General features: G+C 40.1%; 1 protein-coding gene across 3 annotated transcripts in view; it reads right to left on the minus strand.

Moving 5' to 3' along the window:
- The window catches only part of sash1b (SAM and SH3 domain containing 1b), a 46,880-nt gene that overhangs the window by 1,574 nt on the left and 27,744 nt on the right, over window positions 1-17,562 (minus strand). For 2 of the 3 annotated variants that reach the window (XR_015709272.1, XM_087779868.1), the window contains exons 3-17: window positions 9,537-9,665; window positions 8,140-8,190; window positions 6,584-6,633; window positions 5,677-5,717; window positions 5,522-5,608; window positions 5,338-5,450; window positions 4,570-4,671; window positions 4,152-4,284; window positions 3,731-4,095; window positions 2,733-2,999; window positions 2,536-2,668; window positions 2,300-2,469; window positions 1,157-1,363; window positions 940-1,090; window positions 530-661 (exon numbers count right to left, since the gene is read on the minus strand). Coding sequence is in view for 2 of the 3 variants with exons in the window: in XM_087779868.1 (XP_087635994.1) it covers window positions 530-661; window positions 940-1,090; window positions 1,157-1,363; window positions 2,300-2,469; window positions 2,536-2,668; window positions 2,733-2,999; window positions 3,731-4,095; window positions 4,152-4,284; window positions 4,570-4,671; window positions 5,338-5,450; window positions 5,522-5,608; window positions 5,677-5,717; window positions 6,584-6,633; window positions 8,140-8,190; window positions 9,537-9,665 (2,131 nt within the window). In the remaining variant the exon portion in view is untranslated. The remainder of the gene's footprint in view (window positions 1-529; window positions 662-939; window positions 1,091-1,156; window positions 1,364-2,299; window positions 2,470-2,535; window positions 2,669-2,732; window positions 3,000-3,730; window positions 4,096-4,151; window positions 4,285-4,569; window positions 4,672-5,337; window positions 5,451-5,521; window positions 5,609-5,676; window positions 5,718-6,583; window positions 6,634-8,139; window positions 8,191-9,536; window positions 9,666-17,562) is intronic. The other variant, XM_087779869.1, reaches the window with a different exon arrangement.

A 17,562-nucleotide genomic window follows, 5' to 3' on the forward strand; every position in this document is an offset into this window, starting at 1 on the left:
AATATTGACAAATATTTGTACTTTTCATTCATTTCGTAAATTAAATTTGATTTGACAAATCAAAATACAACAAAAAAGCAAATTATATTGTAAATATATATTTATGTTTTTCTTATCAAACATTGTTTAATAATGTCGTGAATTCAAATAATGCATTATTTTTCTGCCCTTTTTTTTTAAGGCATTTAATTTGATTAAATAAACCTAAAATAAGTCAATATGAAAAGATATGAATCTTGTAACATTAATATTTCCATTAACTGGATTTTCCTTAAACATCGTTTTCACAAACTTTGCTTAATGCAGAAAAAAAGAGGATTTTTTTTCTAAACAGGTGAATAAGAAGATGCAACTTTTTGAGAGCAAGGCAGCGTGATTTCATCAAAGCATACAAAGATAAACGTGACTGCAAAAGAAAAAAAAACTGCAGAAGAAAAAGGAGGAAAGTCTTTGCAGCGTCGAGAAGAGCAGAAGACGAAGAGTCAGGCGAGGAAGACGAGCGTTCACGGGCGACTCAGGCTGTCGTTACCGTTCTCCAGGTTCTCGTTGCTCTCGTAGCAGCCGGAGTCTCGCGGCGAGTCTCCCGTCAGTCCTCGTCTGTGGATCAGCGGCTTCTCCAGCGAGCCCTCGGTGGAAACACCTTTCTCTGGGTCGCTGCTGCCTGCAGGTCACACGGCCGGGTGACAAACGGTGAACCAAAATGTGAGTTTTTTGTAGCTGGTGTGGTAGGACTGAGCAGCCGGGCGGTCTTTCTCTTCACGTTGGAGTGAGACGTGTTTGAAAATAATGATTTGTGACCAATTTTCTGATTTATTAAACACTAATTTAGGGCTGTAGCAGCATCCCACCCCCTCTCAGCGAACTCATCATTAAAAGAACATAGTTTTCTGCTTCCAAAAGTGTATAAAAACAGCACACCGATGTTAGGAGGCGACCCACCGTCGTACTCCTGCAGCAGCTCCACGGCTGTGAGAAGGACCGCTCGGTGTTGGGGGTCCGTGATGTTCAGCTCGTCCAGGTCCTCCTCCTCCAGCAGCTTGAAGGTGTCCAGGTCCTCGTAGCCGTTGAACAGGAAGGTGGGAAGGTGCTCCTGGTGGAGAGAGTCGCACATTTTGTCACAGCGCTAACGTTTCCGTGGCCCGGTGTCGGCTCGTACCTTCAGGTTGATCCGGTCCAGGAGCTCCTCCACCGAGGTGGGCTTGGGCTGCCGGACCCTACGCCTCCTGCGTGTCTTTTTGGGTTTGACCGGCTCATCGTTGAGGACGTCTACGTAGATGAATTTGAAAGTGCCGACTTTGCCGTTGAGCAAGCCCATCCACGTGCCCATCGGTGGTTTGCTGATGATGTTGATGAGGTCTCCGCTCTGTCGATGTTTAAAGATATTAATAAAGTTTTTACGAATCCAATCGTAATTATTCACATGATTAAAACTACTTTTCTAAATATATTTTTTAATTTGCATAACATTAATTGTCTTTTTTTGGACAAATAACTTAAATGATATTATTGATTAATTATTTAAATGATGTCATTAAAACGTGTTTTAACAAATATTTATAATATCTATATATTATCTATATATAATATATATACTTGTCTGAACATTTTTTGATTTTCAAAATATTTTCTGGTTTTGTTTTATGAAAAATAAATCATTTTATACATTTAGTTTTTTACAGATATTTATATCATTTTTTTTGACAAATACTTTTGATTTTAGTATCAATCTTTTTTTTTTTTTTTTTAAATGTTGTGACTCCAACTTTTCGATATAAAAAGTAAAAATCCATATTTATTTTTTATGAGACTTTAAATTGATTAAATAAAAACAAGAGTAAACTTAATAAAAATGAGCCAAATTTTTCAAAAGTTGTTGTCAGAAGTTTTTTTTCCTAGATTTCAATTTCGTCAACTAGTTAAACGAAATACTGAGTATTCCATTATTCACTATATTAACAACATGTTTACGAACTTTACATTAAATATATATATATATATATATATAAAGAGATTTCAACCCTCTCAGTAATGGTGAACTGAACAGCCCACCTAGTGCTTTGCCGCCCAGCCAACCAATAACAGCTGTCGGCCACTTTTGAAAACAAAAAAGTGGAATTTAAATACAGTATTGTAGTGACAAATAAAAAATTAAAATAAAGAAGAGTGTAGAAAGGCATCATGGGAGTTTAACGTTCTATTGGCACCGCAAGTAAGATGTGTGCATTTCACAAGTTCTGAGGTTGAAATAAATAATCAAACCGCAAAACGTGAACCACAATAAGTCGTGTGTTCACTGTACCTTCAGCTTGAGGGAGTCGCTGTCGTAGGGACTGGGGGTGAAGTCCGTGTGGACCCGGGCTCGCCCACAGAAAGGTCCGCGGTAAGGCAGCTCGTCTTCCTCTCCGTCCTCGGACTTCACGCTCTCTCTGTTGCTGTTGGACGAGTCGGTCGTTCCCACCGTCTGACCGCCTGCAAAGACCTGTACGTTAGCGCCTCCTAGTGCCCGTCTCTGGGATCGACCCGAGCGACACCTACTCATGGAGCTCTGGCCGCTCAGGGAGCTCCTCAGACTCTCCACGGAACCTCCGGGCTTCAGCTTGGGTTTCTCCAAAGAGTCCGAGTCGGCGCGAGGCGAGTGCGGGCGAGTGGGCAGCTGGTCCGGGCTCGACTGGGGAGCAAAGAAACGTTTGAAACCTGGATCGTCATCTTTGAAGACGCTTTGTTCCTCGAACCTGTTCAGAGAGCGAGCAGTGGTAGCGCTTGGACATGTGTTTCCTCATCGTGTCTCGCACGGACTTGACCTTCTTTCCCAGAGACACGCGCGAGGTGGACGGAGACTTCCCAGCGTCCTTTGCGTCGTCGACGCCTTTGCTCTGTTTCGGGAGCGAAAGCGTCAACGCAGGCGGAAACGTTTTTCCTGAATCGAGGTCAAAACTTACGGCGTCGGCGTCTTCGTGCAGTCGGCTGTTGAGGTCGAACCCACCGAAGCTGCTGGCTCTCTGGTGAGGGACAAGTTCTCTGGTCAGGAACCATCGTGTTCTCACGTACGCTGATGATACGCTGTTGTACATGTTAAGCTAACAAAGAGATCCAGGACCCGGGTCTATACTCGGCCACAAGAGACGGAGGCGGACCTCTAGTTTTGTGGACAGAACCCCAAAGTACCCATTGTCCAGGTCAAGTTCTTTTATGAAAAAACAAAACAATTTAAAATTAATTTAATTTTTTTTTTTTAATAAAAACAAAAACGATGTCAAAAAAACTCAGAGTTAAAATAATATAATAAAAAATATGTTTTTTTTTATTATTAATAATATATTTTAAGATAATTAATGGTGAAAAAAACAACCTAATAATTTGTCCTAAAAATAATTTATAATAAAATCAATTAACTTCTTCTTCTTTGGAATAAAGTTTCAAAGTCAAAACCTTTACTTTATAACTACCCTCTTTCTAGCTACACATCACCATCACATAAGCAAACATCATAGTCCTCCTCTCTAACAGGTCTGTCCACTAGGGGGCAGAGAAATCTGTTTAGACTGTTTAGGATCAAATCTCAAGGGAGGCGAAGAAGAGAGTGCAGACACGGTGCCTGAATCTCTGAGTGAGTGAAAATTTCACCAGTGACACATTTGCAACCTGGGGGGTGATCTTCTGGTCTGCCAAGAGAACTAAAAATAGAGGGTGTAGGAAATCAAACCCTCATGTGTTCTTGGACTATACTCACCCCGTGTTGGCCCAGAGAGCCGAGGAGGCGATGACGAAGTTCTCCATCTGTCACCGAGCGAACCATCTTCTGACCCTCCTTCTTGCTGGCGTCTTTGTCGGACGCCTCCCTGCAGTCCCGGGCGGGGCTCTGGGGGTGAGCGGGGCTGCTGCAGCCGGACAGGTTCAAGGTGTTGTACGTCTTCTGGCTGCTGCAGGTGTCCAGGCTGCTGGAGGACGGCGAGGTGCTGAAGCTGTCCGAGTCCCCGTCCAAGGTCAGCTGCTCCTGCAGGGCCGCCGTCAGGGACTCCAGTGAGAAGACCGCCGTCTTCCTCCGAGGGGCGTTCGTCGGATCTCGACTGGGCGAGCCGTCCAGGCTCAGACTCTCTGGAGACAAACGTGATCAGGATCCCGACTGCACCAGGGACGTGGGGCGGACGCACCTTCCGAGACGGGCCTCTTGGACTCCTCGATCCGGATCAGCTTCTTCTTCACCTTCCGCGTTGAGTTGACTAGTTTGTGGAGTCTCCTGAAGGTCAGAGCATCTTCCTGCTCCGTGTCCGACAGGTCCTCCAGCTGCACACAGAGGATCAGTTTTGAGGGACACTTTTTTTTCGGGACAAAAGTCCCCTGAACCTGAGCCCCCAAATCATCCGAACAAAAGGCGCCGCATAACATGGACCTCGCTCAATCCTCCCACTCACCGCGGGACAATAGCCCGTTAGTGCTGAGGCAGCAGTGAATAGAAGTCCAGTCAGCGGGCCGGGGCGAGGGCTGCCCCGAGCTCTTTAGAGGGGCCCCCGGTTTGCAGTGGGAGGGAGTCAACAGTGGACAAACAAACATGCCTTCACACGGACTCACGTTGTACTTCAGGGGCTCGATACAGGTGGACACGGAGGTGTCGGTGCACTCCACGTGCTCGAACCTGCACGTCTGCCTGCTCTGGATCTCGAACTCCTTCAGCTGCGACACAAACATGGTGTTACTAAACATATTATTATTATTTACACTCGTATTATACATCGTTTTAATGGTAGTTCGGTGAGAGGCGGGCCACGATGAAACAGCACCCTCTGGCGGCTAAATATAGACTGCGAAGTTAAGAGGAAATTACAACAAATTACATTTACTTTAATGACTTAAAAGTAACACAAACTCATTATAAAAGAGCGAAATATTACAGAGTACAAATTTAAAATAATGAAATCCTCTGAATAACTGTCAAAAATAAAATGTTTCACTTTGCATTACATTTATACAAATTTATTATCCAAGAATAAAACTTTCTTTTAACAGTTTAGTTTTATATGACAAAAAACATGCACCAGAAAATCACTAAAATAAAACATCTTTAATACCTTATCCTGGAAAGTGACTTATAACATGTTCCAAACACTTATAATCACCTCCAAAATATCATAAAAGTATCGTAATAATATAACTCAGAATGTTAAAATATATAAATGATAGTAGATGAATAAAAAAAGTATACAAAGAAAGAAAGAAATTATTCATATATTAACATTTTATGATGGTTTTCAGTGGTTTGTTGCATCAAGTAAGAGTCAAACATTTAGTGCATCATTCAGTTTCCTCTCTAAAGCCGTCAATCAAAGCTGTCAATCATACCCGAGCCAAAGCCTCCTCTATGGAGATCATGTTCTCCTTCACCATCATCATCAGCTGGATCCTCTCTTCGTCACTCATGGTGATTTCACTGGCCACGAAACCCACGCCGTCACCTGTCGGACGAGAGTCGGCGTCGTCTTTTAGAAAAGTCCAGAAAATAAAAATGATTTCGTTTTTCACAAACCTTTTGAAATCTGACGAATCAATCCTCTCTGAGACTTCCGGAAGCCGTGCCAGAAAGACTTGCCCTTTCGCTTCCCGTCCAGTTTACCTGCCACAGAACAGATTCATGACATTTAAAAGATGCTCCCTCGAGTCAAACCCGTCGTACGGACTCACCTCCTGACCCGTCATCAGAGCTGGACTTGTGCACGAGGAACCTGCCGCAAGAAAACACACTTTATTCACCTCAAACCCACCGTGGAACCACAACTGCACCTGTTCTCCAGCATCTTCTTCATCCTCTCTTCTCTCCCGCCTCATCCCAAACTACCTCCCTGATGCCGTCCGTTATTAAAAAAGGTTTTTTCGACACGACCAGCGCTGACGCAAGAGTGTCGAGAGAGAGAGAGACGGTCGCGACTCTTGGCTGAGGGACAGGGGTCAGCGCTCTGCCGGGAACAATGAGGCCTTTTTGGTGGTCAGGGAGGATTTGCACCAGCGCGACTCTGATGTGGCCTCTGCATTCCCCGCTCACCCCCCTCACCTCACCCGCCTCACCCCTTCCCTATTCAGCCTGTTGTTTATGTCCTTCGCAGGCGAGCTCCACGACTCGCAGAATCATGTTTACAAACACCATTTTATCTCACGGTTTGTAATATTTTGCCTTTTTAAAAATACTTAACGTCTTCAAAACCAACACCAAAGTTGATAATATATTCCAACATGATAATTTCTAATCAAATATTAAAGCGTATTTAATCGGATTTAGACATGAAAACGAAATAGCTTTAATTTGAGCGATACCTCTTCCGTCCACCAGAGGTCAGTGCCGGCTGGTGAAAGATCTATTTCTGTTGTTAATTACTACTTTATGATGAGTCATCATCATTAATCATACGAGGCTCTGCTGTGATTCAGCAGATGATCCTTCACCGGAGACAAAGGCAGGAACAGACACAGGAAGTCTGAGGGTGACATTACTGGAGGGCCTGGATATTTGGTTGTATTTAGTGCTTCAGACGACAGGTTGTCGGTTCAAGTGCTGACCCACATTAACCCGGTGAAGAGCGACGCCATTACTCACCTTCGCTCCGTCTCTGGGGTCGACGTGCTGCTGCTGAGTCCCAGAGATTCCTTCAAGACCAGAACATAATAAGTTAAACGACAACAATGGAGGAGAAGACGATTGTTCTTCTGTTGTTAGAGACTGATCTCTGGTCAGAAAACTGTGAGGGAACTAGTTTTATTTTATAATATTCCGTCAGCCTTAAAGAAACTACAGACTTGTCAGTTTAATGTTGGGGCCCAGTTCTTTTCCAGATTGTCAGACATTGTTTTATGTTCTTTTAGACAAAAATATGGGACTTTAAAAAAAAACTTGGCTACATTTTTTCAACAGTCCTATTTTGGGGCTAAAAGTATGTTTTCATTGTTACAGATTTTGTCGGATTCTTCTATTAATTTGGGGCCAAGTTTTTCTATGGTCAGACCGTCAGTATAATTTATTTTTTTTACAGTTATATTTTGGGGATAAATGTATTAATTTACCAACCTTTTTATGTTCACTCAGAATTATTTTGGGGATAAATGTTTTCATTGTTACAGGTTATGTTATATTCTGTCAGTATTTTATTGGGACCCAGTTTTCTTATTGGTCAGACTTATTTTCTGTCAGTATATATATATATATATATATATATATATATATATATCTAAAAGAACATATATATATATATATATATATATATATATATATATACTGACAGAAAATACGCCTGACCAATAAGAAAACTATATATATATATATATATATATATATATATATACACTGACAGAAAATACGTCTGACCAATAAGAAAACTGGGTCCCAATAAAATACAGTTTGAACAGTTAATAACAATATTAATATTTTGGGGCTGAATGTATTAACTTTGACCAACTTTGTTTTATTCTAACTGTTCAAAAAAATATATACTGAAAGGAAATTAGTCTGACGATAGAAAAAACAAAACAAAAACATGGCTCCAAAATAATACTGACAGAATGTTGCAAAATATTAGAAAATTGTCTGAATTGTGTTTTTCTAAAAGAACATAACACAATGTCCGTGTCAAGCTTGGGCCCCAAAATATATCTGACAGAACATACCTAAGTCTGTTACAATGAAAACATTCAGCCCGAAAATATTCCTCTCCGAATTATTTCGGCACCAACTATTTTTTTTTTACTTTCGTCTCAGACATTGTGTACAGTTCTAACGGTAATATTTGGGGGCTAAATTCTTTATTTGCAACATTCTGTCAGAACACAAAACGGACAAATCAACGATAAGAAAACATTAAGCCCTAAAATAATACTGTCAGTTTAATTTTGGAGCTAAATTGTTTGCATGCATGAGGGCCTCTGTCAGGTGAGTTCAGGTGTGAGAGACAAGTGCTGTCAATCACTGTATGTTATACTTCTGTAAGTCTAGAGGAAGATTTTCATTCATTTTCATGACTAACTTTATTTCAGAAATGGTTAAATCCTGCCAGAGATTCTTAAAATGTTTCTCCCTCACACCATGACAGCTCATCACTAGGACACCCAGCAGGAAGTGGTCTCTCCCGGGGTCTGACACACCAGGATCTGGACACTCACCTGGATCTGCGAGCGGAGCTGCAGTGATGTGGCCAGTGACTCAACGTTTCCCTGAAAACACACACAGACGCAGGACGGCGGTGAAGAAAATTACAGTGTCACACAAACGGAGAACACGAACGGGTCAGAACCTGGTGAGTCAACAGTGAGATCACGACTCTTAAGGGTTTCACAGCAGAAAGTTAGAGACGCCGTAAACTTTCTCCAAGCCTCAACATCTGAAACTGCTGCTTCTCTGGCAGAGATACGTTCCTACGAGTGGCAGACGTCTCAAGGACGAACAACATTTCAACACTCGATAGCGACAGAAATGTAACAGTCATGTGAGGATTGTGCCGACGAAGCACATTTTTCACGTTCTTGCGAAGGTCAGGACATCTGGGGCCACTTGTGGAGTTTGTTCATCTACTGGATTCATGCATGAATAAACTACTTTTTTGCTTTTTTAAATCAAAAATATGTTTTTTTTTAAAAGGGAGTCAACTCGATCGGTGATTCAGTTCATACGCCGGTCCACCGCTAGAGGTCACTGTTTCTTCTACAGTTGAACTTTAAAGAGGGTTTTTTTGTAGGACGTTTTTTTATTTTTAATCCACTTTTTAAGGACAGAAATTATGAAATATTAACATTTCTAACAAGCAGCTGCTAAACACATTCTTTTTAAAGACGTGCAATTATTATCAAACACTATATTTTACTATATTAATAGTATTTCGTTTGAAATTAAGATTGTTATTATTGTGAAAACAGTTTTAATACATTGAATAGCTTCAGCTTTAGGTATTTGAAAACTGTGTAAGTAATAAAAACATTTATTAAAAATACTAACAATGTTTCCAAATGTTGTTTTTGAATCAAGATTTAATCCAAATAAAACTGTATTTGTTTAAAAATGTTCTCCCTTTACATCGCTTGTTAAAAATAATAATACAGTCTTATTTAATTACATTTAATCTGTTGCCTCTAGTTTTGATTTAAGCACAATTTTTTAACAAATTAACTTTTCTAATCTCGAAAATACTTGTAAAAAAAAGCTTGAAATTAACAGCAATTAGTTTGTTTCCTTTATAACAAATGTAAAAAATAAAGTAAAAGTAGTTGAGAAATGATTAAAAAAAAACTTTTCAAAAGGGAAAAAAGTGGGAGGGGTTTCTTTAAATCAGCTTATAAGTGAATTACAGTCTCAATGCCACGTCTGTGTGACAACATGACGGTGCAACTTGACACCTCAGTACCGCCTGCTGTGACTGGACAATGAGGCGCGTTAAGGGCGACCGCAGGGGTCAGTACTTGATCGCATTAGTGCTGAGACATCAACTCCGGTGCGGGGGCCGAGTGGGGGTCGGTGGGGGGGGGGGGGGGGGGGGCGCGAGACACTCGGGATAAGATTGATTTACCCGCTCGGCTTCCTGCACTACTCGTCGCTTCCGCAGCTCCTCCATCCTCTCGCACACGTCGCTGATGGATGTGCCGTAGTATCGGGAGTATTCCTGCGCCAGATCGTCAATGTTCCCCGGCGAGCCATCCTGGAAGAGACGCCATTATCAGACGGTGGACGAGCACAGGCAAGACAAACACTTGATAAAACTTCCAGGCCAGATAAAGAACCAGACCCCCAGCAGTGTTATTGCAACCCCCCCCCCCCCCGTCCCACCAACACACACTTCACCCTCCTGGTGCCTTCCTGCCCTCGGACACTCAGACGTGAACCGCTGACCCGAGGAAGCGACTTGTGACGCAGCTCGGACTCATGGAGAGGCGAAGCTCGGCGTACCGTAAATCACAAGAGGCTGTCGTCACATGTTTCGTGCTGATGTTGGTTTCCTACCATTGTGTTTCCTGCCGACGACGACGACACCGACAGAACCTCTTTAGCTACTTTGTATTCATCCATTTAAATGTTCAGTAAAACAACTTCAAATGAAAGATGAATACATTATAATAGTAAATAATAATACTCAATAAATAGTACAAATAATAGATCCCCACGATGACTGACATTGCGATACTGTAGTAACAAGTATATATGTGTAGTATTGTCGAGTACTTGACTCTGGTGTTGTAGTATTTACAGACCACATGACTCTTGACAAAGTTGCAACTGCTTTCATTTGTTTAGAAACACAAATATGTCCAAACACCAGCTTTAAAAACTGCTGGAGTCACTGTATCCTCTTATCCTCAGTCAATGCATGGATATCGTGGGATTTAACAGTTCACCTATCTGCAGTAATTGGAAATTCAAAAAAAGTATTTTTTACAAATATAAATCAAAATATATGGTGTTTAAAAAGTACATTTTTGGGTTAACTACCATGTTTGACTTACATTTGCGACATGCGGCCCGGGGGCCAGATGTGGCCCATTTCCCTGTACGTATGCGGCCACTAAGTAATAACTTAGAAACTATATAGAGAGTTTAATCAGCCGACGAAAAATGATTTACTGCGAAGCATTAGTATTTTTACACTAACAATAATTTATTGTTATGAATTATTATTATCGTCATTATTTTTAATTAATAACTATAAGGATTAAGGTTTATTAATGTTATTATTGTTGAGCATGATATGAACATCGTTGATATTTATTTATACATGTAAATACACACATTTTCCAAAGGACAATTATTTTTGCAATAAAGCTTTTACACTTATTATATTAATTAAAAATACATATACACTATAAAATATGAACTACTAAAAATGGAAAAACATGCATATACGTAACATATTAATACAATTAAAAATAATCTTGAAATTAAATGTATACGTTTTTTTTTTTATATATAATAATACATTTAAACTGTAATGACTACGTCATCAAATGTTTATCTCACTTTTGTTACAAACATTACAGTAATTAACATGAATCTATAACTTGATAAACTCATGTTTATTTTGATTCAACGGTAACTAAACAGAGATTCAACAACATCAGCGACAGAAGCCTCGCGGGCGAGCGACTGAAAACTGTAAACGCTCGTCTCGAAGGCTCACTTGACTCGTCGCATGATGGGCTGCGACTCGCTCAACTGTCCAGAAAAGAAGTTCTTTTCACTGAACGAGTGACGTGACCTCTGGTGAGAGAGAGAGAGAGAGCGACTCCAACATTTGGCCTATTTTCACGCCGCCGGAGAAGCTGTAAACACGCCTCACAGACGGTCACGTTTCCCTCGCCTGACCGACCGTGACATCCTTTTACATCGCAGCCTTTGTTTTTGTCACGTCAACATGACCACGTGTGCGAAAACAACTTTGTCGTCTCCTTATCGGAAAAAGAAGGAGAAGATGGTGTCGACTTTCCCGAGAGACAAACGATCCACGTGCCCGCGGGCCGGGAGTCGCTCATTACAGCTTCGTTACGGTTCCATTACCGCAACATCTCGGGTCAGAACCTTGACCCAGATAAGAGGCACGGATTTTAAACTAAGTTTAAAGTCTCAAGGATTCATTGGCAAGAATGAGAGAAACAGAAAAACCGAACTAGTCGTGAACAGACTGAAGACTTTCCAAGGTTTGATGAGAAAATTGGTGATGAAATGCTCACGAAATGTAGCGACGAGGCGTAGAAAACGACTTTGAAAACAACCCGTGTTTCATCATGAGTATCGAGTGTTAATATTAGTGCAAAAAGAAGATCAAAACGACATTAATTTGCAAATTAAATGTCCTTTGGTTCTTCAATACTGTGTTTCATAATAAGTCATAATTTATTCTACACAAAAAAACAGATATTTGTGGTAGTTTCCATTGACAAACTCTGTTCAAGTGTGAGAAAAGTAACTTAAAAAAGTGTTAAACACCCTCACAAGACAGTCTCCTGCAGTTCATCCTTGTTTCTTGACTTCAACACATGAAAAGTTGTTAGTTTTGGCAAGAAACTCTCATTTTAACATCTTAAATCCAACACGTTTCTATCAAAGTTCAAAAGAAAAGCGTGGACCTGAAGATACAAAAGAGTTCGAACATCACAAAAGAAACATGATTCGACTTGTCGCCCGCTTTTCAATGGCAACTTTATTTCTTTTAAAAAGCGCAGAAAGAGAAAAGTAAAAATTTTCGCTGTGAAGCTCCTCTATTAAGTTAATCACCAGTTGGAACATTCCGGCACAGAAATACACTCACCACAGACAGACATCCGGCGGTACAGCAGAAGCGACTCTGGAGTTTGACTTCGCACTGAGGCTTCACTGGGCTGCTCGGGAGGACAATGCATGCTGGGTCGGAGGGGAGGGGTGTGAGACGCATCAGGGGGAGGGTGACGCCGATGGGTGGAGCAGTGGTTTCTCTCCAGCTGTGGCCGTGAGTCAGACGTTCAAATAAACCACGGCTCGGTCCTATGTTTTGTCTCGACTCAAGGGACGTCAACAGGGGAGAATCAAACATCCGTCGACCTTTCTTTCCTTCAACTTATGTTCCACCGTCGTCGTTTCATCTCTTTATCATTCCTGGCATCAATAATTCTCAGTTCCTTCACTTAAACGCTGGCATCTTTATAGGTCGACATATCAACCATTAACCCACTTTTATTTTGAGCAAACGTTCCACCAGGCCACATGAAATGACTTGGGCGTCATCTTGCACTTTATTTTTATTGCACTTTGTTCTTGTTTTATGAATCTATTGTCTGTGTTGCTGTGAGGTGGCTGGAAAAACTATTTCTCTTCATCCATCCATTCATCTATCTGTAAGTAACTAACTAAGTAACTAAGTAAGTAAGTAAGTAACTAATTAAGTAAGTATCTAAGTAACTAAGTAACTAACTAAGTAACTAACTAAGTAACTAAATAAGTAACTAAGTAACTAAGTAACTAAGTAACTAAGTAACTAAGTAAGTAAGTAAGTAAGTAAGTAAGTAAGTAAGTAAGTAAGTAAGTAAGTAAGTAAGTAACTAAGTAAGTAAGTAAGTAAGTAAGTAAGTAAGTAAGTAAGTAAGTAAGTAAGTAAGTAAGTAAGTAAGTAACTAAGTAAGTAACTAAGTAAGTAAGTAAGTAACTAAGTAAGTAACTAAGTAAGTAACTAAGTAAGTAAGTAACTAAGTAAGTAAGTAACTAACTAAGTAACTAACTAAGTAACTAAGTAAGTAAGTAACTAACTAACTAACTAACTAAGTAAGTAACTAAGTAAGTAACTAACTAAGTAAGTAACTAACAAAGTAACTAACTAAGTAACTAACTAAGTAACTAACTAACTAAGTAACTAAGTAAGTAACTAAGTAAGTAAGTAAGTAAGTATTTTTTATTTGTATAGCGCTTTTCCAGATCAGGGTCACAAAGCGCTTAAACAATCTAAACAATATTCAATAAAGTATATACTTTAAAGGTCAAGATAAAACTGATAACACGACAGAATCTGTCTGTCCTTTAGTGGGGGGGTGTGTGGGGGGGGTCTATCCCAGCTACATGGGGCGAGAGGCGGGGGACACCCCCAAACACCGAAGCGTACAAACATTCACACCCGTGGAGAATTTTGAGTTCTCAATCAACATCTGTGTGTCGTAGAACTGTGTGTGGGGGGGGGGTGGGGAAATCGGTTGCTCCAGAGAGGATCATGGGAGGAGGAGGCGAGTTGTGTGTCCATCACACCGTACGAGACATAAACATTTGAGTCATCGGATTCTTGGAAAAGTTCGCTGCTTTCACACCAAGTTAAAAAGCCAGAAAATAACTAGTCGTGGAAACTAAACGGTTTAATTTGAAATAAAAGTGCTACAGTTGAGAAAAGTAAACACATGTTAATTAATATAATTGTTAACGGCAAAAAACAATAAAAACTAATATTTGAACAGAAAAAAAATACCAGCTAAGAAAATCAGCAATACAATTAAAACCTGTTTATTAGCTCATATGATTAATTATTAAGCAATTTGTTTTATTTATCAGGAGCCTTTTAGAGCAAATTATTTTTTGAAAACTTAAGTGTTCCTAAAATAATTGACAAATAATTAAGTTCTGTTCTGTGTTGATTTATTCAACTTTCCTTTTCCAATTATCCAGGAAAACATTTTACATCCACTGCCTAAATTATTTCCCTCCTTTCATTTTTATATATTACTTAATTTAATTAAAAGAAATAGCATTTTTTCGGTCAGTCTTTCGTCTCAATGATGAACATATGAAATATTTTACGAAAAATACTGATGGAAAGTTTTCAATGATTAAATAATCCTGGTGAAGGTAAACATTGTTGACAAATAAGATTTAATATTCGTGAAAAGAAAAGGAAAATAAGTACAATATGATTACAATATTTAGTAAAATAGTCAAAAATATTTTTGACACATTTCAGATTAAAGAATATAATAATATTGTAAATGAATGAAAACGTTTGTCAGGAGACAAAAATGAACAATACATGTATTAAACCGATCAACCAGTAGATGGCGGCAGACACCAACTTCTCCACGCACGTGGAAAACGGTTCGTCGTCAACTCAATATTTTCAATGGCTCTTTAAAAAGCAATAAACCCACAAAAAGTTGCTTGAAATCCGCAGAAATTCCGGATTTAAACGCGAGGATTGGCGGATCAGACGGATGTTTGGCCTTGTAAAGATCACAGGGGCATTAAGTATCAGGGGTTCTGACCTGATTTGGCCACGATATTAGAAAAGGAGATTATGAGTGGAGTAGAAAGCCACCGTGGATGAACCTCCACTCTTTAATCTGCGTCCTTCCAGCCAGTGTTGTGAGGCAACTATTGTGGATTATGAGGATGTACAGACGGGTGGAGGGGAAGCCTCGGGGGGGTCGACAAGGACAAGGTGCCAAAGGACAGACGCGCCTCACTCCAGAAAGGGCAGTTTTCCGTCTGGATACTCGGATCTTCCAGCCCTGCAGACGACTGACCGTGGAGCAGAGGAAGTGAGGCGTGAGAGGGGCAGAGAGTAACCAGACTCACCTCACGTGGAAGACCCTCCATCAACATGTGATCTATAGTGTTTTAGAATTGAGAAATATTGACAGCAGGTATTCTTTCGTGAGCATCTTCATGTTGGAGGTGCAGCCCAGGTGGTCTGAAACGAGAACTTATACTTGGGGTTTTGTTCACGAGTGAGGGGACGGCGATATTGACTTGGATTTTATACCTAATTTCATCAGCATTAATGAATAAAATTGGTGAAATATGAACCATATACTTATTTTATCACACAAAATTTGATGAATTATACACATAAACCCTCCATGAGCTTGAGTTTGCTGCAATTTTTTGACTCATTCATTCATTTTTTAGCGCTTTATTCCTTATGGGGGTCGCGGGGAGACTGGACTCTATCCCAGTTTCATTGGGCGAGAGGCAGGGGACACCCTGGACAGGACGCCAGTCTGTCGCAGGACACACAAAGACTGACAACCATTCACACACACACTATTCTATTTAATTTAGAAAAAAAAAGAACTGTACTTTGAACACTTTTTCATTATTGTCTACGTTTCTGTCGTTTCATCTGGGTTAACGAAAAACTTGAGGGTTTTGTTGCCACTTGTATGGCTCCTCTGCGCTACCGCTCACCTAGTTAGCTTAGAACCAGAAATAGACAAACTTGACTCATGGATCAAACGTCAACACAAATCCACTTTCCGTGTGAACTTGTCGGGAACACGAGTAGAGAAACGGTGTCAAGTTGAAACTGAACCTAAACCTTCTCTCTTGGAGAGACACCAGATTAACAGTCTTAGTCAAGGAAGCTTAAGGAGGGAATGATCTCGGGAGAAGCTCATTATTCGTGTCTGAGTGGTTTTCAAGTCCTTCGTTGAGGGAGTGATTCCCGCGTGGCCCGGTGACTGACAGCCCTTCTGTGACAAACGCACTCGATTCACGGCTTGTTAGAGCCGCACTTTGAGGGACGACCCTTTGACCCCTTCAATCACTGACAAATGCATGTCGGCGATGACAGACTCCATCTCTGCTTTTCAGCAGGGACGACACCACGGAACCAAGTCAAGACTTATTTAGACTGAGCTGGTTTTCCAGGACATTTGACCTCTACGAGGATCACATTATACATTTTAACCGTTGGATATAAACAAAAGAAGATTAAAAATCTTGAAAAATCCTATAGAAGAAGGTCTTGGGTTCGTGTCCAGCTGAGGTTCGGAGAAAAACTGGATTAATTTGTCATGACTTTCTATTGCAATTTACTTCACAAATGACCGTTTAATCAAAGAATGAAACTCAAATTAAGGAAGTCTTTTCACTTCAATATTTTAAATCTTAAATAAATATGTTGAAGGTATTATGACAAAGAGAAAAGTAAGAATGTTTTTTTGTTTGGTTGATATTTTCAGATACATTCTGCATCCTATGACCTTGGCTCCTGCCAGGATTTTGCAGGATCTGCTTTCCTTGATGTCATTTAAAGATATAGAACAGTAAATATGTAAATGAAAGAGGATTGTTATTAAATCAAAAAACATTTTATGTTTTAAGTGAATAAAGAATTAAAAATATGTGTACCCATTCAAAATAAAATGAAACACTAAATTTATTTTATTTTGAATGGATACATTTAGTGGTAATTCTAAGTAATCACGATATATATACACAACGAGTCCCTTGGAGGTGGAGACTTCTGGGATTGATGACGCGCAGTGACGAACCTCGATGTTTGACCAATCACAGCAGAGTGGGTGTGGTTATGATCAACAAGACTTCATCGAGTGTTTTCAGTGGGCGGGGCTTATTATACTTTTCTAATGTCAACATTTCAATGAAAAGAGTTTTATACAAACACACCAATACAATAGATAGAATAAACATTTTGACATTCTTGAGAGCTCAATGCAACAGACCAGTTTAATAGACTAGTATCAAATGTAATTATACATTTAAAAAAAGCAAGAAAACAACAAGGATCTTGATTAACTAGAATTATTTAAAAAAAAGAAGTAATGAAGTCATAAAAAAAAAAAAAAAACACAAAATGTGTCTTTGAAAAAATGTCATTTTTCAGAACTGTAAATACAGTCTGTGCAAAAACGGTTCAAAAGGTCAGCGGAGAGATGAGAGGAAAGCCGCTGATGTCATTTGGAATACGCGGCGTAATAGAATAAAAGCGCCGCCAGCATCGCAGATTAACAGGAAGCGAAACCCTAAAGTAGATTAACGGGTCAAATCAAAGGCTCGGAGTAAATCTTTTGTCAGAAGCGTGAATGAAAATTAAAAGGCACCGTGCATTTACGACGAGCCGCACAACATTGGAGTTTCCTCAGTCATCTATAATACACACTAGGAACTGGGTGACATTCACGAATCGTCCCAGTTCCTCGGAGCATCACATAGAGACGCCTTTCCTCTTAAATTTAAGCTAAATGTGAAGTGGCTGCTCATGGATGGCTTCCAGTTTCTTTCAGGATCAACTTTAAAATTCTGGTTCTTACTTTCAGATCTATTCATGGTCAGACTCCTCCTTACATCACTGA

This window comes from Callionymus lyra, chromosome 18 (assembly GCF_982586985.1).
Source record: "Callionymus lyra chromosome 18, fCalLyr1.hap1.1, whole genome shotgun sequence".
NCBI classification, from domain to species: domain Eukaryota; kingdom Metazoa; phylum Chordata; class Actinopteri; order Syngnathiformes; family Callionymidae; genus Callionymus; species Callionymus lyra.